Here is a 24,605-nt window from a genome sequence, read left to right as displayed (position 1 = left end):
TGACAGGGAAGTGCACCTACCGCAAGTATTTACTACATAAAGCCTTACAAGAAGCTCTGAGAAGCAGACAGGAACTGTAGTGGGGTTCAGAGAGGCACCGCACAGAAGCATAACCACATTTGTAGATCTTGGCTCTGTCATTTACTAACCACGGAATTTAAGGCCAGTGAACTTAACTCCTCTAAGTCTCAACATCCTTTACTGAAACATGGAGTTAACAGCAGTGTGTTTTCAGAGAGTATTTCCCAAATGACTGATGTTATTTAATAAGCAGCTGAAGTACTTCTTTAAGACACTGACTCCCAGGTTAATTCCCTGCAGATTCTGATTCTGTAGGTCTGGAGTGGCATCCAACAGATCCGTAACATCAGACAGATTTGGGAAAAACTGGAAAATGATACTCACCTGTTAGTTTACATTTCATTGTCTTGGTTTTAGGCCAATTCCCTGCACAAAATAAAACTAAGGGAGCTCAAATATTGGTCATTATTCTTTCCCTCTGGAACATGGAAGGACCCAAATCCCCTGCAAAACCACAGGTATGTTTGGACTCCAAATGCATTTCCAGACCATGCCCACAGACATGGAGTGTAAATCCTCAGGAAAGATGGTGAGGATTATGATACTCCATTATTTTTTAAAGCACTATTTAAAAATGAACTTTCTCTTTTGGGAGTTAGGGTGCCTGAGTTCTTTCACTAACATGCTATTTTTGTTTGTTTGTTTTTGGTTTCCTCACATACAAGATGAGGGAGGTGATATTTGCTCCTTCCAGAAAAGACATTTGAAAACCACTGTACTCCTAGGATCTTCTAGGACAGGAGTAAAAGAGCAAAGAAGAGAAAATTCTGTACTTGCAGTAGGATAATATCAAAAAACTCTGTACATTTACCTCCAAATTAAGGTTCGTTGGGAGGTGGGTAGTGTTCTTTCTTTATGTAACAATTTTTTTTGGAATGGAATATCTTTAAAGTCTTTATTGAATTTGTTACAATGTTGTCTCTGTTTTATGTTTTGGCTTCTTGGCCCCAATGGAAGGGGGATCTTAGCTTTCTAAATAAGGATCAAACCTGCACCCCCTGCATTGGAAGGTAAAGACTTAACCACTGGATTACCAAGGAAGTCCTGATGGGTAATGCTCTTAATTCACATTATTTAGGTGCTTTTCGCCCTCCCAGGTGTAGGTTTGGGATTCACCTCACCAGGAAGTGGCAGGGGTATCCTGGGGACTTCTAGAAACTTCTAACGACTTATCCAGCAAGCTCACAGAGTACTGTCACAAATACCAAGGTACACTAACACTGTCAGCAGATGTTCTGGGCTCTCTGAACCTTCCCTGGCATCCCATTGATGCTGCCACTGCCTGATTTCCCACTGGCCTGGAAATCCACTGGGTGGCCCATGGGTAAAAGGTTTTGAGAGAGAGTAGAAAGGAAATCAAGTTCTGCCTTGCACTGTGGATAATGTACCCTAGGCCAAAATTTTTAAGAAATTAATTTTTATTTAGCCCTAAACGACATAAAGAATGAATGAAGAGACAGAGCCAAAGCAAAAACAACACCCAGTTGTGGATGTGACTGGTGATGGGAGTAAAGTCCAATGCTGTAAAGAGCAATGCTGCACAAGAACCTGTAATGTTAGATCCATGAACCAAGGCAAGTTGGAAGTGGTCAAATAGGAGATGGCAAGAGTGAACATCAACATTTTAGGAATCAGCGAACTAAAATGAACTAGGATGGGTGAATCTAACTCAGATGACCATTCTATCTACTACTGTGGGCAAGAATCCCTTAGAAGAAATGGAGTAGCCATCGCATTCAACAAAAGAGTTCAAAATGCAGTCCTGGGATGCAATCTCAAAAACAACAGAATGATCTCTGTTCGTTTCTAGGGCAAACCACTCAATATCACAGTAATCCAAGTCTATGCCCCAACCAATAATGCTGAAGAAGCTGAAGATGAACAGTTCTGTGAAGAACTTACAAGACTTTCTAGAACTAACACCCAAAAAAGATGTCCTTTTCATGATAGGGGACTGGAATCCAAAGTAGGAAGTCAAGAAATACCTGGAGTAACAGGCAAATTTGGCCTTGGAGTACAGAATGAAGCAGGGTAAAGGCTAATAAAGCTTTGCCAAGAGAACACAACTGACATAGCAAACACCCTCTTCCAACAGCACAAGAGAAGGCTATACATCGACATCACCAGATGGTCAATGCCAAAATCAGATTGATTAAATTCTTTGCCACCAAATATGGAGAAGCTATATACAGTCAGCAAAAACAAAAACATCTGACTGTGGCTCAGATCATGAACTCCTTATTGCCAAATTCAGACTTAAATTGAAGAAAGTGGGGAAACCACTAGACCATTCAGATATGACCTAAATTAAATCTCTTATGATTATATAGTGGAAGTGAGAAATAGATTCAAGGGATTAGCTCTGATAGAGTGCCTGAAGAACTATGGACGGAGGTTCGTGACATTGTACAGGAAGCAGGGATCAAGACCATCCCCAAGAAAAAGAAAGGCAAAATGACTGTCTGAGGAGGCCTTATAAATAGCTGTGAAGAGAAGTAAAAGGCAGAGGAGAAAACGAAAGATATATCCATTTGAATGCAGAGTTCCAAAGAAAAACAAAGAGAGATAAGAAAGGCTTCCTCAGTGATCAATGCAAAGAAATAGAGGAAAACAATAGAATGGAAAGACTAAAGATCTCTTCAAGTGATGGAGGGATACCAAGGGAAAGATACCACGCATCTTTTCATGCAAAGATGGGCTCAATAAAGGACAGAAATGGTATGGACCTAACAGAAGCATAATATATTAAGAGGGGGTGGCAAGAGTGCACAGAAGAACTATACAAAAAAGTTCTTCACGACCCAGATAATCAGGATGGTGTGATCACTCATCTAGAGCCAGACATCCTGGAGTGTGAAGTCAAATGGGCTTTAGGAAGCATCACTATGAACAAAGCTAGTGGAGGTGATGGAATTCCAGTTGAGCTATTTCAAATCCTAAAAGCTGATGCTGTGAAAGTGCTGCACTCAATATGCCAGCAAATTTGGAAAACTCAACAGTGGCCACAGGACTGGAAAAAGTCAGTTTTCATTCCAATCCCAAAGAAAGGTAATGCCAAAGAATGCTCAAACTACCACACAATTGCACTAATCTCACACGCTAGTAAAGTAATGCTCAAAATTCTCCAAGCCAGGCTTCAACAGTATGTGAACCATGAAATTCCAGATGTTCAAGCTGGATTTAGAAAAGACAGAGGAACCAAAGATCAAATTGCCAACATCCACTAGGTCATTGAAAAAGCAAGAGTTCCAGAAAAACCTCTACTTCTGCTTTATTGACTACATCAAAGCCTTTGACTGTGTGGATCACAATAAACTGTGGAAAATTCTGAAAGAGATGGGAATACCAGACCACCTGACCTGCCTCTTAAGAAATCTGTACGCAGGTCAGAAAGCAACAGTTAGAACTGGACATGGAACAATAGGCTGGTTCCAAACAGGAAAAGGAATACGTCAAGGCTGTATATTGTCACCCTGCTTATTTAACTTATATGCAGAGTACATCATGAGAAACACTGGGCTGGAAGAAGCACAAGCTGAAGTCAAGATTGCCAGGAGAAATATCAATAACCTCAGATACGCAGATGACACCACCCTATGGCAGAAAGCAAAGAAGAACTAAAGAACCTCTTGATGAAAGTGAAAGAGGAGAGTGAAAAAGTTGGCTTAAAGCTCAACATTCAGAAAACTAAGATCATGGCATCCAGTCCCATCACTTCATGGCAAATAGATGGGGAAACAGTGGCTGACTTTATTTTTGGGGATTTCAAAATCACTACAGATAGTGACTGCAGCCATGACATTAAAAGATGCTTCCTCCTTGGAAGAAAAGTTATGACCAATGGAGACAACATATTAAAAAGCAGAGAGTTACTTTGTCAACAAAGGTCCATCTAGTCAAAGCTATGGTTTTTCCAGTAGTTATATATGGATATGAGAGTTGAACTATAAAGAAAACTGAGTGCCAAAGAATTGATGCTTTTGAACTGTGGTGTTGGAGAAGACTCTTGAGAGTCCCTTGGACAGCAAGGAGATCCAACCAGTCCATCCTAAAGGAAATCAGTCCTGAATATTCATTGGAAGGACTGATACTGAAGCCGAAACTCCAATACTTTGGCCACCTGATGTGAAGAGCTGACTCATTTGAAAAGACCCTGATGCTGGGAAAGATTGAAGGTGGGAGGAGACGGGGATGACAGAGGATGAGATGGTTGGATTGCATCACTGACTCAATGGACATGAGTTTGAGTAAACTCTGGGAGTTGGTGATGGACAGGGAGGCCTGGCATGCTGCAGTCCATGCCTTGCAAAGAGTTGAACTCGACTGAGCAACTGAACTGAAAAGATATAAATATTAACTAGATCTTTAATTCAAACATTTATAAAATCCTTTTTTCCTTAGTATATTTAATAAGCATTTCAGTTTTCACTCTGATGCTATAGGAACTAGAATGCTCTAGCTAGGATATTGGTTTTTTCATACTTTCTGAAAGGTCTTGAAAAACAGCATTTGTATGTTCAACACCTACTGTACATTTACTAAGCTGTCAGGTGTTTTACTAAGCATCATTGCGATCCTCAGCTTGAAGTCCCACAAGTCTAAACTCACCCAAGATCACTCAACCTGTGAATGGTGAGACCAGAATTCAATCCCAAGTGTATCAGACTCCCACAGCCATCACCATTACTTGAATTTGGTCCCTTTCACACTGTCAACATAAACTTTCCTCCATAAGTTCCTTTCTACTTAAAAGAATGCATTTTCCAAATCTAATTTTTTAAATGGTTAACTTTTATTATTGGGTACTATGAAAAGTGCTACAAAATAAAAATGAGTAAATACGAATAATCACGGGATATGACTTTTCTTACCAGCTCTGGTGACTCTACTCTTTGTTCAGCCATATTATGAACTTCAGGAGCAAAGAGTAAGCTAAAAACTCCTTTAATTCCAGACCATGCTATAACAATTCCCCACCTCCAGTTGTACTCATAACTTGAATGCATCAGAATAGGGCTTACTAACACAACAGTAACAAACCTGTTGAAAGAAAAACATTTAGTTTAAATCACGCCTTATGTATTCATGTGTTTTGGGGTGTTTTTGTGTTTTTTTTGGTACAGTTGATACTATGTAGTAAATATTAAATTTCATGAAAACTTTTTCAGAAAACAGAAGTCAATCCAGTTTATTAATAAGTTGTTCAAACTTTCTGGGACTAAGCAAATCTATTATCTAAATTTTGCATATAATACTCAAATCTTGAAAAATAAGGCTAGAAGCTCTATACAAGTATAAGAAATTATCATTAATACTAGTGTGTGCTGTTTAGGATTTTGGTAGTAAATCCCTGCAGGAAAACTTCTTCAGATAACATTGACAAGCTCCCTGGAAGGTCATGACAGGATTCAGAAATTAGACCGGGAGGACCTGTCATGAGGAAAAAGTAAAATCATTGTAGACACTTTAATAAATTTAGCTCAACCAAATTTTTTTGAGCTGCTACAGGAAAGTGAGGTGAAAGTTGCTCAGTCGTGTCTGACTGCTTGCAACCCCATGGATATACAGTCCTTGGAGTTCTCCAGGCCAGAATACTGGAGTGGGTAGCCATTCCCTTCTCCAGGGGCTCTTCCCAACCCAGGGATTGAACCTAGGTCTCCCGCATTGCAGGTGGATTCTTTACCAGCTGAGCCACCCCAAGAATCATACACTAATTCACACAAATAATTTCTATTCCTGCCTCTTTTCACTATAGATTATTTTTCTATAGGACCCTATGCTAAAATTTAGATTCTATCTATAACAGACTTGCATCTCATTGTCCTTCAAATGAGATTTCAGCAGAACTACAACTGATAAATTTCAGCTTCAAAAAAGATATTGTGTATTAGTCACTTAGCTATGAATTTCATAAGACAAATTAGAGGATTCTTATTATCTACAATTTGCCATCTATAATATATATAATTAATTTCGGCAAAATCTTCATGATCTACAGGTCCTCCTGGTCTAATTTCTGAATCCTGCCATGACCTTCTAAGGAGCTTGTCAGTGGCTCAGACAGTAAAGAATTCGCCTGCAATGCAGGAGACCTGGGTTCGATCCTTGGGTTGGGAAGATTCCCTGGAGGAGGGCATGGCAACCCATTCTATTATTCTTGCCTGGAGAATCCCCATGAACAGAGGAGCCTGGTGGGCTACAGTCCACAGGGTCGCAAAGATTCAGACATGACTGAGAGACTTAGCATAGCACAGCACCTCCACCTTGCATTTAAGTCTTCTGCAAAGTAATTAGCTACATTTTCAGCCTTACTAAAAGATTTTTCTTTAAAATACCATTGAGTCCAGATGAAATAGAACAACTGATGTCATTTCCTGATATCAAAAAGAGAAAGGTAATTTAGCAAAGGCTCTGGAGTCAGTCTACTTAGGTTCACATTTAGACTTTTATTACTATGAAACCTTAAGCAAGTTATTTAACCTCTTCAAGCCTCAATTTCTTCATCTGTAAAATGGAAAATAATAGTCACTGAATTGCCTCAAAGGACTTTCATGAAGATTCAACTAAATGAAGTAACATTCATAGGGCTTAGAATGATGTTTAGAGGGTGATCTGCCCTTAACACATGCTAGCAATGATTATGATATCCAGGCCTTTGTTTGACTCACCATCTCCAAAACATTTTTCTCAATAAGTCTCTTTACAGCAGAAAGCGAAGAAGAACTAAAGAGCCTCTTGATGAAGGTGAAAGAGGAGAGTGAAAAACCTGGCTTAAACTCAACATTCAGAAAACTAAGATCATGGCAGCTGGTCCCATCACTTCACAGCAAATAGATGGGGAAACAATGGAAACCGTGGTGATACACTTTATTTTCTTGTGACATACTATGCACAGTTAATGTTAAATAATGGCCTTATCATAGTTATGACAATAATAAATGATGATGAAGTCAACAAAATGTTAGGAGCCATTAATCTGGTTGCTGGGGTGCTCACACTTAAACATGTTGAAACAGTTTCTTGCATCCCATCTCCAGAGATACAAATCAGTTAAATGGGATGGGCCCATGAATTTGCATCTCTATCGAGCTCATGGGTTATGCTGATGCTCCTGTTCTGCCCCTTCTCTCTTTACAGATGAAACCTTGAAGAGTAAATAGACTTTCCCTTAGTTTCACAGCAAGCTATTGTCAGGACCTTGACAACTATACAGGTTTCCTGACTGCATGTCCATAGCTCCTTTTGCTATAACGCACTTCTCAATTCTAATTCTGTACTTAAGAACCTGAGTCCAGTAAGCAAACTTTAAATTATAATCCTTACCTTACAAAATTCACTGTTACAAATAAGATAAACATGAAAACTACAGTGTGAAATTGAAAATATTTGATTTTTCCACATCCAATTACGATGCCAAAGAAAGTGTATATTAAATGTTGGAATATACATGAAAACATTATTAGAAACCTAGGATAAATGGAAAGGAAATCACACTTTAAGTGATGTGCTTTTTTAAAATAGTTTCCTTTTCACATAAAAGCATCTATCACATATCTACCACTCTTGTCTTAATAGAGGTCTTTGCCTCCATCACCGCTACTATCAACATTTAAAAACTACTCTGTTGGAATCGGAAACAGACTCACAGATATAGAGAACAAACTAGTGGTTATCAGTGGGGAGAAAGAAGAGCAAGACAGGAGTAGGAGATTAAGAGATAAAAACTACTATGTATAAAATAAATAAGCCACAAAGATATATAGCACAGGAAAATATAGCCTTTATTTTATAATAACTTTAAATGGAGTAAAAACTATAAAAATAGTCACTACATTGTATTATGTTGAGATTAATACATATTATAAATAAACTATACCTAAATAAAAATTAATGAATTTCATTAAAAGTATTTTGTTGGAACTAAAATATATCATTTCATATTACAATCACCCTCACACAAATATCTGTGGGCTGCCTCTCTTGCAGCAGAGTAGTAAGATCAAGGCAGAAAAATAAAGATCCGCCCCCCCGCCCCCGCCAAGTTGGTGATGTGGCGATTTTGCTGAAATGAATTGGCAGCATATCCATGTAAGACCCATGACTGAAACCACAGCTGAGGCTGCGGCAAGGAGCCCCCGGTCTGGTCAACCCTGACTTTGTAATAGCTGACTGGATCCCCTCAACACTCTGCACTACTTCTCCCGTTGTGATTTGCATGAAAGTCCTTTATCCAGTATTCTTGTCTGGAGAATCCCATGGACAGAGGAACCTGGAGGGCTATAGATCACAGGGTCACAAAGAGCTGGACATGACTGAGTGACTGAGCAGGCACACTCACGCCCTTATATTTTTTTAATTTATTTTTTTAACTGAAGGGTAATTGCTTTACAGAATTTTGTGGTTTCCTGTCATACATCAATAAGAATCAGCCATAGGTACACCCATGTCCCCTCCCTCCCAAACCTCCCTTCCATCTCCCTCCCTATCCTACCCTTCTAGATTGTCACAGAGCACCTGTTTGAGTTCCCTGAGTCATACAGCAAATCCCCATTGGTTATCTAGTTTACATATGGTAATGTGAATTTCTATGTTACTCTCTCCATACATCCTACCCTCTCCCTCCTCCCCTTCCCCTGGGTCCATAGGTCTGTCTTCTATGTCTTTCTCCATTGCTGCCCTGAAAAGAAACTCATCAGTACCATCTTTTTAGATTCCGGAGGATATGATGGTTACCGCCCTTCATTCTCTACTAACACTCCAAACAGTGGTTATACACAGTCTCAGTTCAGTGCTCCCCGGGACTACTCTGGCTATCAGCGGGATGGATATCAGCAGAATTTCAAGCGAGGCTCTGGGCAGAGTGGACCACGGGGAGCCCCACGAGGTCGTGGAGGGCCCCCAAGACCCAACAGAGGGATGCCGCAAATGAACACTCAGCAAGTGAATTAATCTGATTCACAGGATTATGTTTAATCACCAAAAACACACTGGCCAGTGTACCATAATATGTTACCAGAAGAGTTATTATCTATTTGTTCTCCCTTTCAGGAAACTTATTGTAAAGGGACTGTTTTCATCCCATAAAGACAGGACTACAATTGTCAGCTTTATATTAAAAAAAAAATAGATTCCATATATATGCATCAGTATATGATATTTATATTTCTCTTTCTGACTTACTTCATACTATATAACAGGCTCATTAGAACTGACTCAAATGCATTCCTTTTTATGGCTGAGTAGCATTCCATTGTATATATGTACCACAGCTTCTTTATCCATTCATCTGTCAGTGGACATCTAGGTTACTTCCATGTTCTAGCTATTGTAAATAGTGCTGCAATGAACACTGGAGTACATGTGTCTTTTTAAATTTTGGTTTCCTCAGAATTTATGCCTAGTAGTGGGATTGCTGGATTATATGGGCACATTCACACCCTTATCTTGAAGGTCTCTTCTGTCTGATTTCTCATCTACCAAATTCCTAAAGATGTTGTGAGGCTGACTATACTCTTCAGGAAAAATATCCTCAGCACGCTCGCTGGACATGATCCTCCTCTGAGTCCTCACAGTGCCAGTCATCAACACTATAGTTCTCAAGCAGAGACGCACATTAGAACCACCCAAATTGCTTTCCAAAAATCTACATGTCTTGTGACTTTCCTGGCCTTCCAGCAGTTAGAATTTTTCCTTCTAATGCTGAGGGTATGGGCTCAATTCCTGGTCTGGGAGCTAAGAACACACGTCTTGCAGCCAAAAAACCAAAACATAAAACAGAAGCAATGTTCTAACAAATTCAATAAAGACTTTAAAAATGGTCCACATTTAAAAAAAGAAACTTAAAAAAAAGCAAAAACAAAAATCTACACATCTAGTCCCACCTCCAAAGATTCAGTGCTTAGGGCGTGGGGCTGCTCTGGCTCCATGTGGTATCACACCTGGGTCTGGGCCAGGTCTGACTTGTACAGTCAGATCTCAAGTCCTGCCCCTTCTTGAACCCCTCTATTCAGACCTCCCCTTTCAGAGGATTGGGTGGCCATCTGTCTGTCCCACAAACCAGTCTCCCTATAGGTAGGCCTCAAGATCTACACAGGGAAAGAAGCATTAGGAAGCCTCATTTTAGCTGCAGATAGAAACCATGTTCTCTGATACGGCATTACTCCAATCAAGCAGACAGTCCAATTCTCTACCTGACTCCTGTCACTTGATTCAACTGATTCAGAACTCCTAGCAGAAAAGGGTATCAGTGGGACCTCAAACTCCGAAGCTTAGTTTTATCAAAATTCAGAAATGATGGAATAACTGACTGAATAGAAGAATTTTTAAAATGTCTCCAAAGGACCTTAAGAAATACCTTACATATTAGTAAGATTCTAATAAAGATATAATTATTTATACTTATTCATAGTCTCTTAAATAAACACATCCATCATTTAACAATGAGTGTCTTCTGAGAAGGGACTTATTTTCAAAGCCCCAAACCTAGGATGCAATGTCCAGGCCATAGGAGATAAGAAGAAAGGCCTGGTTGAATACATAAAAGAATAAACAACTGAATGAATAGAATGAGTAATTTATGATGATGCTGACAGACAGCATGACTGAGCTCAGAAAACTGTCCAAAATTCAGACAAAAAGGATATGTTCTATGAACTAGTTATTTCTAAACTTCTGGTTTTTGAAAACCAGTAAAGTGTCATTCACATATACACAAGACTAGAATAAGCTACCAGAGAAGGCAATGGCACCCCACTCCAGTACTCTTGCCTGGAAAATCCCAAGGATGGAGGAGCCTGGTGGGCTGCAGTCCATGGGGTTGCAAAGAGTCGGACATGACTGAGCGATTTCACTTTCACTTTTCACTTTCATGCATTGGAGAAGGAAATGGCAACCCACTCGTGTTCTTGCCTGGAGAATCCCAGGGACGGGGGAGCCTGATGGGCTGCCGTCTATGGGGTCGCACAGAGTTGGGACACCACTGAAGCAACGCTGCAGCAGAATAAGCTACAGGGGCCATTTTTTTTAAAAGTTTGCAAAGTAATTTTTTTAAATAGTACCATCTTCCATGACTGTAATTTCATGAGAGAAATGACATTTTAAACATCAAAAAAGTATGAAGGACATAATTTCACAACAAAAAATAGTCCTTTATATTAAAGCAACAAATCTTCACAGGAAAACTCAGGATAATGGCTTATTTTTCTCATTTCAACACTGGCTTTCATCCAGTGTGAGAATTTATACACTAGACTATGATTTGGTATGAAGTAATTCTGAGACAATTCTATAATTTAGCACAGCTGCTCAGAGAATGGCTAATGCCTTTGTCTGAGAAGACAGGCAAATGGCTTTTACTCTGTCCACAGATATCCTTGTAATACCAGAGGTAAAGCTAGATTAGAGTTTGTTGGTATTGCACCTTTCTGCTACTTTTCTAGCTCTTTTCATACTACGATACTATCATTCAGGTATGTTATGTAGAAAACAAAGGAATAAAGTAGTTTTTAAACTTCTCACAATTGAATTTTTATCAAAGAGTTATAAGAACTACTATGATCTCTGAGCCACTGATATTACATTATTCATAATAGGAATATCAATTCACAATAGGAATGTCAATAATTACTGGTAACTTAAGTTCTTTTCAAATATGACTGGCAGTAAAATTAAAAGATAGAAAAGTTGTAAAAAGAAATTTCATTATTTTTGTGAAGGCATTTAAGCACTAAACTTCTATGAGACCTATACCAAGTACAAAATATGAGACTTACTTAGTAATTATCAACTTGATCCTCGGTTTAAAGCTTAAGGAATCTAAATTTAGTCCTACAGTCGCTAAAGCAACTGTTCCTGACATTCCCAAAAATTCCACTGAGGAGAAAAAAAGGAATAAAATTAGTTGTGTTCAAATTTGTACATGGAGCTACTTCTCTTGAGTGATGAATTGGGGAATTTAAAACAGTAATTGCATTTCTTAGAAAGTTGCTTAAAGGGATTGGCCTAAACCTTAGATTGGGGATTGACAACCTTTCTCTGTGAAGGATCATATGGTAAATATTAAGTATTTGCAGGTCACGTGGTCCTAGTTGCAACTATTCACCTCAACTGTTCTAGTGCATAAGCAGCCACAGGTAATATGTAACAAATAAGCACCCAATAAATAATGGACATTGAAATTTTAACTGCAAATAATTTTTGCATGCTGCAAAATATTTTTATTTTGGGTTTTTTTTTAATGTAAAAACCATTCTTAGCTCATAGGCAATGCAAAAAAAAATAGGCATATTTGGCTATAGTTTGCCAACCCCTGCCATAGACCATCCTTGAGGACAGAGCTAATGAAAAATAAGTTTAACAGCCTCTAACCAGCACCTCAGGGACTCTGTGCTGCATGTCCTAGGGGTTGTGGCCCAAGCTCAGTGCTTTCTTGGTGACTGTAGGTCCTCAAGCCTACTGTTTTTTGGCATGATATGTAATTCATATGTAATTCCCTGGGCTCTAAACAAATGTGTCAATGCAATCTGAGGCAGGAAAACCAACTATGAAGAATGGTTGAACACCATCAATACCAACAGTCCTGAAGGTTACAGAGCCTTCAAATAGCACATTATAAATGTCAGACAAAAGGAAGGGAAAGTACATGCAAGGTCAGAGTGGAAGCCCTTTAAGCAGGGCAGAGCTGGTTCCTCCGGGAATGTCACCTCGCCTTTCTCCATTAGTGTCCCTATATCTGTAGAAAGAGTGTAAAAGAATAATGCCTCACAGAGTTCTGAGAATAAAATCAGACTACATGAAAAGTGCTTGGTATACTTTTAAAACAAGGGATAAATGGTCATCATTATTATTGAATTATTATTTTTAATGCTCACTTTACTGTTTATTAATTTGAAGAGGGCTATATTATTTTTTTGATTTACCTAAATCACTTAAAGCCACTTTAGATTTCTTTTAACCTACTTATTTAACTGAATTTAGCATAAATAACCAATGACAATAAACCAGCAGTATTAGGGACTGTGATAATAGGAAAATTATTCCTTTAAATCTTAATTCCAATGTCCTATAACTTGAACTATGGGATTTTAAAGCTTATAGCTTTTTTAAACAACAGTCACTACTTAGAGGAAACATCTGCTACAAGGAGACCACTAAGTAACTTCATTTTTAAACTGATATTATTTAGTATAATCCCAATGCAACAAGAACATATAGTGTAAATGCATACATTAATACATCTATGTATATATGTATTTTTTGAAAACAGTACATATGGAAAAAAATGTATCATTGGTAATTTTATGGGTGATCTCTTCTTTGACTTTTCAGATTTTTTCCAAAATTCTACATGGAACATGTATTAGTGTTAAAATTAGAAAAACAAAGTCTTTTGAAAATTACAAACGTTATTACTTTAAATGGTATTTTAAATGTACAAGCAGGGGGAGAGTCACAGAACATGTAATAAAGAAAGCAGTTTTCACCAGCATAAACCCAAGTTGTTAAAAATAGAGTTGTAAAGTTTTTCTCATTCAGGTGTAAGAAACCATCACAGGAAATTGATGCCACAGGAAAGTGGCTCTCTCTCTCAAACTCTCTCTCTTTCTCTCTCTGGTTTAGAAAAAGTGAAGGTCCTCCTAGTAGGAGAATCAAAGGGATTTTGTTTCCTAAAAACAACAGGATTCAGGAATGGATGTTTCCCAACAAGAAAATGTTAGGGTCATGACCAGAGTCCTTTGACATTTATAGCCTAGACCAATGACATAAAAAAAGAGTGAGAACAGTCAGCCTTGGAACACGTAAGAAAGGAATAACAATAATTTTTTAAAACAATAAAACTGACTAAAATCTGTTTCCATTCACCAGAAATTCTGACCAATGCCACTTGATAAAATATTGCTTCTGCTATAACAGACCCCTCTCACCACCACTCTTGCTGTACCTCTGGCCTAGACTTACACACAACCCATCATCTTACATGAATTATACGATGACTCTCTTAAAGTGCCTTTTATACACTAGGGTTTCCCTGGTAGCTTAGATGGTAAAGAATCTGCCTGCAATGCAGGAGACTGAGTTTGATCCCTGGGTAGGGAAGATCCCCTGGAGAAGGGAATGGCAACCCACTCCAGTATTCTTGCCCGGAGAATTCCAAGGACATACCACGGGGTTGCAAAGAGTCGGACACAACTGAGTGACTAATACTTGCACTTTGGGGGCTTCCCTCATAGCTTAGTCAGTAAAGAATCTGCCTGCAATGCAGGAGACCTGGGTTCGATTCCTGGGTCGGAAAGATCCCCTGGAGAAGGAAATGGCAACCCACTCTACTATTCTTGCCTGGAGAATCCCACAGACAGAGGCACCTGGCAAGATACAGTCCATGGGGTCCCAAGACTAAAATTTTTCCCGTGGGCTGATATATTAACATTGTTAGCTATATGACCTGTCAACCAACAATGTTCCAATGTGTCTTTTGTCTATGTGGCAAAGTCTGTACAATTTCCTGACTATTTTATTTTATGAAAAAAGAACAAATGTGCTGACACAGGTGATTTCTAAAACCCCAGGTACTGTGGATTTAACGAGACAAAAATGGAAATTACTACATGTGCTCGAAGAGATGAGGTTCAAACCTCAATCAGACACTCCCTGGATTCAAGCCAGTTAACAATGTGTTCGTTAGTGAAGAAAAAAAATAAAATTAGATAACACGACAGAAATGTCATGTTAGAGAATGTGTAAATAAAAATTTTATCTATGTCTAGCTTTCTGGCAATGGAACTTCTCCTTAGAACTGTCTGTTCCTGACTTTTGTTGTCAGGATCTGAATAAGTATAAGAGGAGAGAACGGCCAGAAAATTGTTTTTAATTCCTGAAGCAGAGCAAAGTGTAATGGATGAGGGAGCGGGTATTCATTTCCTGGGGCTGTTACCAAAGTATCTTCAACAAGAATGTATTATCTCACAGCCTGGTGGCTAGGGGGTCCAAGATCAAGGCTTTGTAGCAGAGATTCCTTCTGAGAGCAAGTGAGGGAGCATCTACTCCAGACCTCTCAAGCACTTGACCAAGAGCACCTACATGAATTAGGAGGAAAGGGTAAAGTAATCAACATATACTGGCTGCTCTACCTTGAGCCCAGTGGCATGTTGGTAAATGTTTATCAGCAGCAATCTGGGTGGTAAAAAAAAAAAAACAATTGATTGTGTCTGCCAATTTCCATGGTCCCACTAAGGCCTATTTCAAGCTACACCCAAGTTATGTCACTTGAATAAAGTGCCGGGAAGAGATGTGGACAGTCAGCTCTCGTGAGCCAGTCAAAGTTACCTCCAGGACACCAGCATGAGTGAGTCACACGACACATACTACCTCACTAACGCCTGGCGCACCCCTCTAAATTAGGCTGTATTATATTACATTTATAGATGAGGAACTAACTGAAGTGTAAAGAGGTTAAGTAATATTCCAAAGTTACCAAGCTAATAAACTGTAAAACTCAGGTTTGAAGTGAAATCTGCCTAACTTTCAAGCTCTTTAAGGACTAATAGTTTATTCAACCAACATGTGTTTAATTATTATTGGGCCTATGGCAAGCATTGGGCTTGACTCAGGGAACAAAGAAAAGAATAAATATAAAGATGGATAAGAGACAGCTCTGTCTCAAGGAACTTACGGCCCAAGAGGGAAAAAAAGGAACTATTAAATTAACTTCTTTTCTTCAGGCACTTAAGGCATTCATAACAGGGACAGAAGGGAGGGGGGAAAGGAAGAGAGTAAGGAAATGAGTCTTCAGTGAATGTTTTTCTGTAATTTTACTGATTTGGGGTGGTGAGCAACAATAGGTAGCACTTTATCTTAAGAGAAAGCAGTGCTGTTTGGTAACTGGAGGTGAAAAGAGGGAAAATTAACCTCTTGATACCTGAGGTCTTTCACGGATGGAATTGCTCCACTGTGTGAGCTAAGAGGAGAAGCAGAATTTGGCTATGTTTTTACCATAGTTGCTATGGCTTTGGGGGACTGGTTACCTCAGTCAATGGGGTAAAAACTTTAGTTCCCAATCTCACTGGACTAAACTAGAATTTAGGCACTCTGATTCCTGTGATTAGTCTTCTGTCCTGCTTTTCTTCCAGAGGTAGATATACTTGATTTCTCCAACTCCTTTCCTGCCTCCTAGCCTCAGGTAAGGGCTGCCATTTACATGGCCCCCTCACTCTGGTACCCCCTGAATGGGTATTGCTGAACTGGAAAAGATCTCAGGAGCTTCTCTCCTAGCTTTCTCATTTTAGAGATGGGTTGCTAAGGGTCAGAGCAGAAATTGGCTCAGGTCTGTTTCCTCTTCCAGGGGACTGCCAGGGAATAAATGTAATGTCAAAGGTTAGAGTTAAAAAAGAATAAGAGAGTAACCACATGGAGGAGGAGTGCAAGAGAAGAGTTGAAATTTAGGATATGTTAAGACAGTCCAGGAAAGAGCTAGAGGTGGCAGAAAGATAGTATGACAAGACACACAAAGGAGCCACATTTAAAAAAAAAAAAAGCAGAAAAGCTGTTGGGAGGAAGCTGGATTCAAGAACAAGGGAAAATTTAAAAACATAAAATACACATCAAGGATGGAATTTTTGTATCTGTTTCTGTCTTACCAATGTAGAAAGTCATGTACACCATTGAGATGCAAAAAATTATATTGGTCAGTGTATTGCTGAACAGGTCAGTCAATATAAACTGAATGAGCCTTGCACACCAATATCCACATACTATGCTCCCCAAAATGTCCAAGGTGAGGCCCACAATTACATGCAACTCTAGAAAAAGGAAATAAGAAAAAAGAAAGGTGAACTCTAATTATTTTTTCTTTTATTAATGGCATTTGGGCAATCCCCGTCGGTTTGCTCTCGAGATTCTGAGTGGGGACCTTGTTCTTCAGCAGATGGAAGTTTCTTTCCCATGAAAGCCTGGCAAAAGAGGCTTTCTGAGGATATATTCCCCCACAGTCTGCAGCTTGAGGTTTGCTTATCTGGGGACAGCGGACTCAAATGCTCTCAGGAGTTAGGCAGAGCATAAATGTGATTGGTGATGGACAGGGAAGCCTGGTGTGCTGCAGTCCATGGAGTCGCAAAGAGTTGGACAGGACTAAGTGACTGAACTGAACCGATAAAGGTGAAAAAAACACCTGGTGAGTGAATATTGAGCCAAACTACGTTTAAATACAATTTTTTTTTTTTTTTTTTACAAACTATGTCAGGGCCAAGCACACCGTGCTCAGGATCCCCACAAGCCTGCAGCCTATTTGCAACTTCTGCTCATTATCACTTCTAGAACCTGACTCCCCAGTACTACTTTCACCCTCAGACTCAAACTCAGGACCAAGCCAATTCTTTTTTTTTTTTTTAATTGGAGGATAAATGCTTTACAGTGTTGTTTCTTTCTGTTGTATAACAATGTGAAAATCAATTCTTAACATTTACTCACTGAGATCCAGATTGGTCTAGCAAAGAGGTTAATCTGAGCTAGATGACACAACTGTGTGTGTGTGTGCACGTGCATGTTGAGATCATTTCTTTAACAACTTTCCCCTCTAATCTAAGGAAACACACAGTGGCAATTATTTTCTTGTTACCTGATATACTATTTTAATTGGTCCATAACTAAAGAATAGGGGAAGCAGCAAAGTTAAGACATCTTGAATATATTTTAATTTTGGTATGAATTAAAATGGACTACATAAGAATGATTTTAGAAAATACACAGATGGGACTTCCCTTTAAAACTCCACCTTAACAATGCAGGGGGCATGGGTTAAATTCCCAGTCAGGGAACTGAGGTCCTACATGCCATGGAGGGTAGCCAAAAATTTAAAAATTAAAAAAAAAAAGAAAAGAAATAGAGAAAAAAATGCTCTTACCTCTAAAGCTGGACATCTGAAGTATGCCTCTCTGAAAAACTGAAAAACAAATGGATGTGAAGCCACAGATGATCATTGATTCTCCTCTAATGATATCAGTATACATCTTAGAAATGCCTGGAAATGGAAATATAAAACATAATTTAGTACGGTGCATGAAAATGATGCTCTTTCACAGGAAATACAAAAACAGAAGAGAAGGAATATTCTAGAAAAAAAAAAAGAAGGCAGTCATTACTGTGATGGATCTATAAGATAATCATGATTACCATTTTTTAACTTCTCCATTGTGCCTTCTGCATCTCCAGTGGCAAAGGCACATGGTAATGACACATCTTGAAGCATCCATTGCATCAAAGCATGCTAGAACTTCAAAATGAGACAAAGCACTTCTCAGGTCACTACATTCAGCTTGAATAAATATGAATCATTAGACTCCAAAAGAACCACATTTTAGAAATAAGTATAAAATATGACCTAGCAATTCTGCTCCTAGACATATACCCAAAAGAGCTGAAAACATATGTCCACACAAAAATGTGTACATGGACAGTCATAGCAGCATTTTCATAACAGGAAAAAAGTGGGAACAATACAAAGTCTATCAGCTGCTAGACAGATAAATATAGGTGATTTATCCCTATAATGGAATATTACTCATCCACAAAAAGGGAGTACTGATACATGTTACAACATGGATGAACCTTTAAAAAAATTACAAAGTGAAAGAAACCAGACACAGAAATCACATATTGTATGGTTTGATTTATGTGAAATGTCCAGAATATGCAGATTCATAGACAGAAAATAGAATACTGGTTGCCAGGAACTTAGGGGAGGAGGGAATGAGAATGAATGACTGCTAACAGGCATGAGATCTCTTTTGAGGTTAATGAAAATGTTCTAAAATTAAGTAGTGAAGATGCCTGCATAACTGTAAATCTACTAAAGACCACTGAATTTTATAACTTAAAAGGGTGAAGTTTATGATGTGTGGGTTACATATCAATAAGGCTGGTATTTAAAAATTAAATATAAAATGTTATTGACATTTAACATTTACCAACAGTTTAATAGAAAATATAATCAAATTAACTGCCTACTGTTATACAATTTGCAAGAAGGATGACAGTGATTGGTACCTGCCCATCTAATATCTATCCTCTGTTCTTGGTAACAAGACTGATTTTACTCAGGGTGGCAATGTGCTCAGCTAGATGATAACCATTCCCCAACTCCTGGTCTTCTAAGAGTGGACACTGAGATATAAGTGGAAGTCACTGAGTGGAACTTTTGGGAAACTCCTTGGAGGGAGAGGTGACTTGGCTGAAAGGAACATCTTTCCATCCCTTGTTCTTCTTCCATTTCCTGCCTGAAATACTGAATGATAGCAGGAACTTTAGCAGTCAACTTGTAATACTGAGGATGGATGCCATACACAAAGGGAAAGAGCAGATAAATAAACCCCACAATAGACAGCAACCATTTTTGCTTTAAATATTATCTTTTAAAAAGAGTAAAAATAAGAAAAAGTCATATTTTCCCATCGGTTTAAAATTATGGTGCTTTCCATTCTTTTTTGCAGATGAAATTTTCCATCTGGTTCCATTTTCTTTCAGCCTGAAAGGCTTCTTTAACATTTTTGTAGTGCAGGTCTGTTAGTGATAAATTCTTTCAGCTTTTATATTTAAGTCTTTATTTCTCCTTTACTTTTGAAAGATATTTTCTCTGAGGATTTTAAGCTGGCAGTGTTTTTCTTTCAGGATTTTAAAAGTGTTGCATACCATCTTTCGGCTTGCAATGTTTCTGAAGAGAAGTCTGTTATCATTATTCGTTTTGTGTCTCTGTATATAATGTGTCTTTTTTTCCTCTGGTTACCTTTGAAACTTTTTCTTTACCACTAATGTTTAGGAGTTTGATTTTTATGTGCCATGGTATAGTTTTCAATTGTATTTCTTGGGCTTGGAGTTTGCTGAGCTTCCTGAGTCTGTGGTTTATAGTTCTCATCAAATTTAGAAATTTTTCATCCATTATTTCTTCAAATAGTTTTTGTTGCTTTCTCTCCTCTCTTTAAGGAACTTGTATATTAAGGCACTGAAGTTGCCCCACAGCTCACTAATGTTTGCTTATTCTTTCAGCCTTCTTCTGTCCTTCATCTTGTGCATGCTAAGTCGCCTCATTCGTGTCTGACTCTTTGTGACCCTATAGACTGTAGCCTGCCAGGATTCTATGTCCATGGGATTCTCCAGGAAAGAATAGTGGAGTAAGTTGCCATACGCTCCTCCAAGAGAATCTTCTTGACCCACGGATTGAACCTGCATTTCTTATGTCTCCTGCATTGGTAGGGAGGTTCTTTACCACTAGTGCCACCTGGGAAGCCCATCTTGGATAGTTTTTATTACTACATCTTAAGCTCACTAAATGGCAACCCACTCCAGTATGGAAAATCCATACTGCCTGGAAAATCCCATGGACAGAGGAGCCTGGCAGGCTACAGTCCATGGGGTCACAAAGAGTCGGACACGACTGAGCTTTGAACTTTAAGTTCACTAATCCTTTCTTATGCTGTGTCTAATCTGATTCCATCCAGTGTACTTTTCATCTCAGACATTGTGGGTTTCATCTCTAGAAGTTTTATTTAGGTCTCTTTTATATCTACCATGTCCAGTGGTGTACTGATAAACCAGCTTTCCAAAATCAAAAAAGGCCTCATTTGTACTGATTTGTAGCATTTGCCAACTGAATATGTAAACACTCCTACCATAACTAATTCAAAGCTACCAAAAGTTTAACCACTGGCTTGCAAAATTCCTATTGATTTAAAAACTGGCTCTCTTAAGCTGACAGGAGCAAATTCTACCCCATACTCAATCTTTTTCTAATTTTTTGAACCAATGGAATATAGTTACAAGTGTCTTAATATATTTGTCTATTGAATCTACCATCTGCAGCATTGCTAGGTCTATTTCTACTTGTTTATGTACACTTTATGGGCCATTTTTTCAGCTTCTTTGCATGTCTTCCAATTTTTTATTAAGATAACTTAACTGTATTATTACCTAATCAGGTGCTGTATGTTTTTGTATTCTCATATTCTTGAGCTTTGCTTTGTAATGCAGTTGTTACTTTGAAACAATTTGACCCTTTTGAGGCTTGTTTTTTAGATTTGTTAGGTAGGGCCAGAGCAGCCTTTAGTCAAAGGTTAATTTTCCCCGCTACTGAGGCAATAGCCTTTGGAGTCCTTTACCTGATGTCCTATGAATTATTATGGTTTTCCACTTTGGCTGTAGTGAACATGAAAGGGATTTTTCCCTCTGATCCTTTGAGTGTTTTCATTCCTAGCATTGTGCAGTTTCTTCACATGCATGCACTAATGAGCACTCCCTCACCCAAAGACTCAAGTGGGTAGCTCTCAAAATTCCTTCTTCAGTACAGCTTTCATTCCTGCAGCAATTTGCCCCATGAACTTTCACTGCTTTGGCCTTCCTGGACTCCCAACTCTAGGTCTCCTCAACTCAAAGAAACTACCAAGTTCCAGAGGTTACCTTTCCCTGCACAAAGACCTAGAAACTCTCTCCAGGTAATTAAGCTATGGTAAGGGCAATCAAAAACATACTTCTTTTTTCCTTTCTTGAGTATTACTGTCCCGCATGGCCTGGTGTCCATTATCTGAGAACTATTTTTCATTTTCATATATTTTGTCTGGCTTTTTAGTTGGCTCAGGTAGAAAGGTAAGTCTAGTCTCTGTTACTTCATATTTTTTAATTTAACAAAGACATTTATTTATATAGCAAATATTAATGAAATCACTCAACATTCAAAAAATGAAGATCATGGCATCCGGTCCCATCACTTCATGGGAAATAGATGTGGAAACAATGGAAACAGTGACAGACTTTATTTTCCTGGGCTCCACAATCACTGAAGATGGTGACTGAAGCCATGAAATTAAAAGACCCTTGCTCTTTGGAAGAAAAAAAAGCAGAGACATTACTTTGCCAACAAAGGTACCTCTAATCAAAGCTATCGTGTTCCCAGTAGTCATGTATGGATGTGAGAGTTGGACCATAAAGAAAGCTGAGTGCCAAAGACTTGATGCTTTTGAACTATGGTGTTGGAGAAGACTTTTGAGAGCCCCTTGGACTGCAAGGAGATCAAACCAGTCAATCCTAAAGGAAATAAGTCCTGATTATTCATTGGAAGGACGGATGATGAAGTTGAAACTCCAATACTTTGGCCACCTGATGCGAAGCATTGACTCATTGGAAAAGGCCCAGATGCTGGGAAAGATTGAAGGTGGAAGGAGAATGGACGACAGAGGATGAGATGGTTGGATGGCATCACCGTCCTGATGTACATGAGTTTGAGCAAGCTCCAGGAGTTGGTGATGGACAGGGCAGCCTGGTGTGCTGCAGTCCATGGGGTCACAAAGAGTCAGACCCAACTGAGCAACTGAACTGAGTGAGTAATAAATTTATTAGCAAATTTACTAATATATCATTTAACTCTAAAACTTTAATAAAGATACAAATTAAATTCAAGTTAAGTGTTAAAAGACACATTTCAAATAAGAACACTAATTAAAAGACATATGATGTTGTTTAAATGAAACTAAATCAACAGCGGTGGCATTAACACTGGAGATTTTAAATTCAAGTCCAATTCTGAATCTTTGTTAAATTAAGACTGTGGAGAATCTCAGTTATCTACTTTTGAAGTATTTCAATAAGAATAGCAATTCTTTAAGATTTACATAATCTCATTGATTACTCATTAACAACCTCATGAGGTATAAATTGTTATTACCCTCATTTACTGATGAGAAAATTGAGGTAAATATAGGTTAGGATATTTGCCCAAGATCACAGAGTTGGTAGGGGCTTACCAGGCGACACCAGTGGTAAAGAACCTTCCTGCCAATGCAGGGGACACAAGAGACTTGGGTTTGATCCCTGGGTAGGGAAGATCCCGGAAGAGGGCATAGCAACCCACTCCAGTATTCTTGCCTGGAGAATCCCATGGGCAGAGGAGCCAGGCAAGCTGCAGTCCATAGGGTTACACAGCGTCAGACAAGACTGAAACGATTTAGCACGCATGCATATAGTTGGCAAGGGGTAGAGATGGGGTTATAACTTCCTGTCTACTAGCCAAAACACTAAGCTATTCTGCCTTTCATAGTACTAACCAAAAAGTGTTATCGTGAGCACAAAAATGAACAAAGTATATAATACTAAGCATGTTGACTGTCACATAGTCAATACTCAACATATATTAACTAATATTTTGTCATCATTACCCTCTCATATACCTCAAAGCCTTTTCTGTCCTTGGGAAATGTTCCCTTTTCATCTTGGTCAACTTATAACATGTCATCAACCAACTCTTCTCCAGCACCCATCCTTCACAGACCTGATCCTGTTACTCCATCTTAACTACAGGAGTTATATAAAGGAATCCAGTGTCCTCAATGATTTCATGGAACTACAGGCCAGCCCTGGACTTCTTTTACTTAAAAGCATAAACTCAAATTTAAGAACATATGACACATAATGGTGCATTATGCAGCCTAATGTAAATACAAAATGATATAGAAAGAATTATACAACTACATGGTTTTTTAAAAGCAGCTATTTAATATATTTCATTGCATTAAAATCCAAACTGATCACATTAAACAACACTTTTTTAATGCAAGCAGAAATGATCTGATGAAGATTCTAATTTTTTCCCTTTGATATTTTGAAACACAAAATAATTAAAAATATATAGCTGAGGGTTCTCATTATTACTATTTCTAAGATACTATGCATAGTTGAAAAGACAGCAGATCTCTGCTTTACAGTGTTTGATCTGAGTATATGAAATATCAGATTATAAAGATTCTATCTTTACAAAAACCCTCTGAAAGATAGGATAGATACCAGGATGATACAGAATTTCTGATAACTCAGTGCCTGATTATGGATCAATATTCGGGCTGTTTATTTCTTTTCTTTGTGCCTCATTATTGTAGCCAATTTTAATTTGCTTTCTTTCTTTAGAAAGCAAAGAAAATAAAAGGCAAGGTAAATTATAATTATCTTATACTACTACTTGCTATTAATTCTGACTATATGACAGAAGACACAAAATACTGGTTAAACGGGTTTGAAGGCTATTGGCACATTTGATTTAGCTGGTCAAGAAATCCTTTAGTTCTTCCCTTAGATTCAATAAGTCAACCAGGAGCAAGTAGAGCATAAGGTTTACTGTATAAAGTTTTGAATTTGATGTATAGTTATTTTTAATAGTAAAATACCACAAGAATTACTCCCCACATTTTTATTGGCTTAATGTGAACTAACTTATATACATTAATTCACTGTAAAATTTTTAAAAGGAAATAATAAAACAAAAAATCATCTGTAATTCCATGACTCAGATAAAACCACTTGAATGTGGAAGGCATTCTCGAAGCATATAATTCCTTTTACTTAAATTGAAGTCATACTAAAACTTTGTATTTTATCCCTTTACAAGCTCCTAGTTCAGATTCATTTTAAAGTAAAAACTGTTTGAGCCTTTGCGTTCTTTTAAAATAGGTAATAGACAGGTTCCTTTTAACTTGTATGTGAACATTCATTATTTTTTC

The 24,605-nt window shown here is 38.2% G+C and overlaps 1 protein-coding gene across 3 annotated transcripts in view; it reads right to left on the bottom strand.

Moving 5' to 3' along the window:
* The window catches only part of SLC9C2 (solute carrier family 9 member C2 (putative)), a 90,919-nt gene that overhangs the window by 50,019 nt on the left and 16,295 nt on the right, over positions 1-24,605 (bottom strand). Inside the window, exons 6-10 of one of the 3 annotated variants that reach the window (XM_020902250.2) lie at positions 17,975-18,091; positions 16,713-16,874; positions 11,853-11,952; positions 7,405-7,548; positions 4,953-5,121 (exon numbers count right to left, since the gene is read on the bottom strand). In XM_020902250.2, the coding sequence (XP_020757909.2) occupies positions 4,953-5,121; positions 7,405-7,548; positions 11,853-11,952; positions 16,713-16,874; positions 17,975-18,091 (692 nt within the window). The remainder of the gene's footprint in view (positions 1-4,952; positions 5,122-7,404; positions 7,549-11,852; positions 11,953-16,712; positions 16,875-17,974; positions 18,092-24,605) is intronic. The other 2 variants (XM_020902251.2, XM_020902252.2) reach the window with 2 other exon arrangements.

Source organism: Odocoileus virginianus, chromosome 11 (assembly GCF_023699985.2).
Source record: "Odocoileus virginianus isolate 20LAN1187 ecotype Illinois chromosome 11, Ovbor_1.2, whole genome shotgun sequence".
Taxonomy (NCBI): Eukaryota; Metazoa; Chordata; class Mammalia; order Artiodactyla; family Cervidae; genus Odocoileus; species Odocoileus virginianus.
Note: the sequence above shows the minus strand (reverse complement) of the source record. Positions and strands in the feature narration are given on the sequence as shown.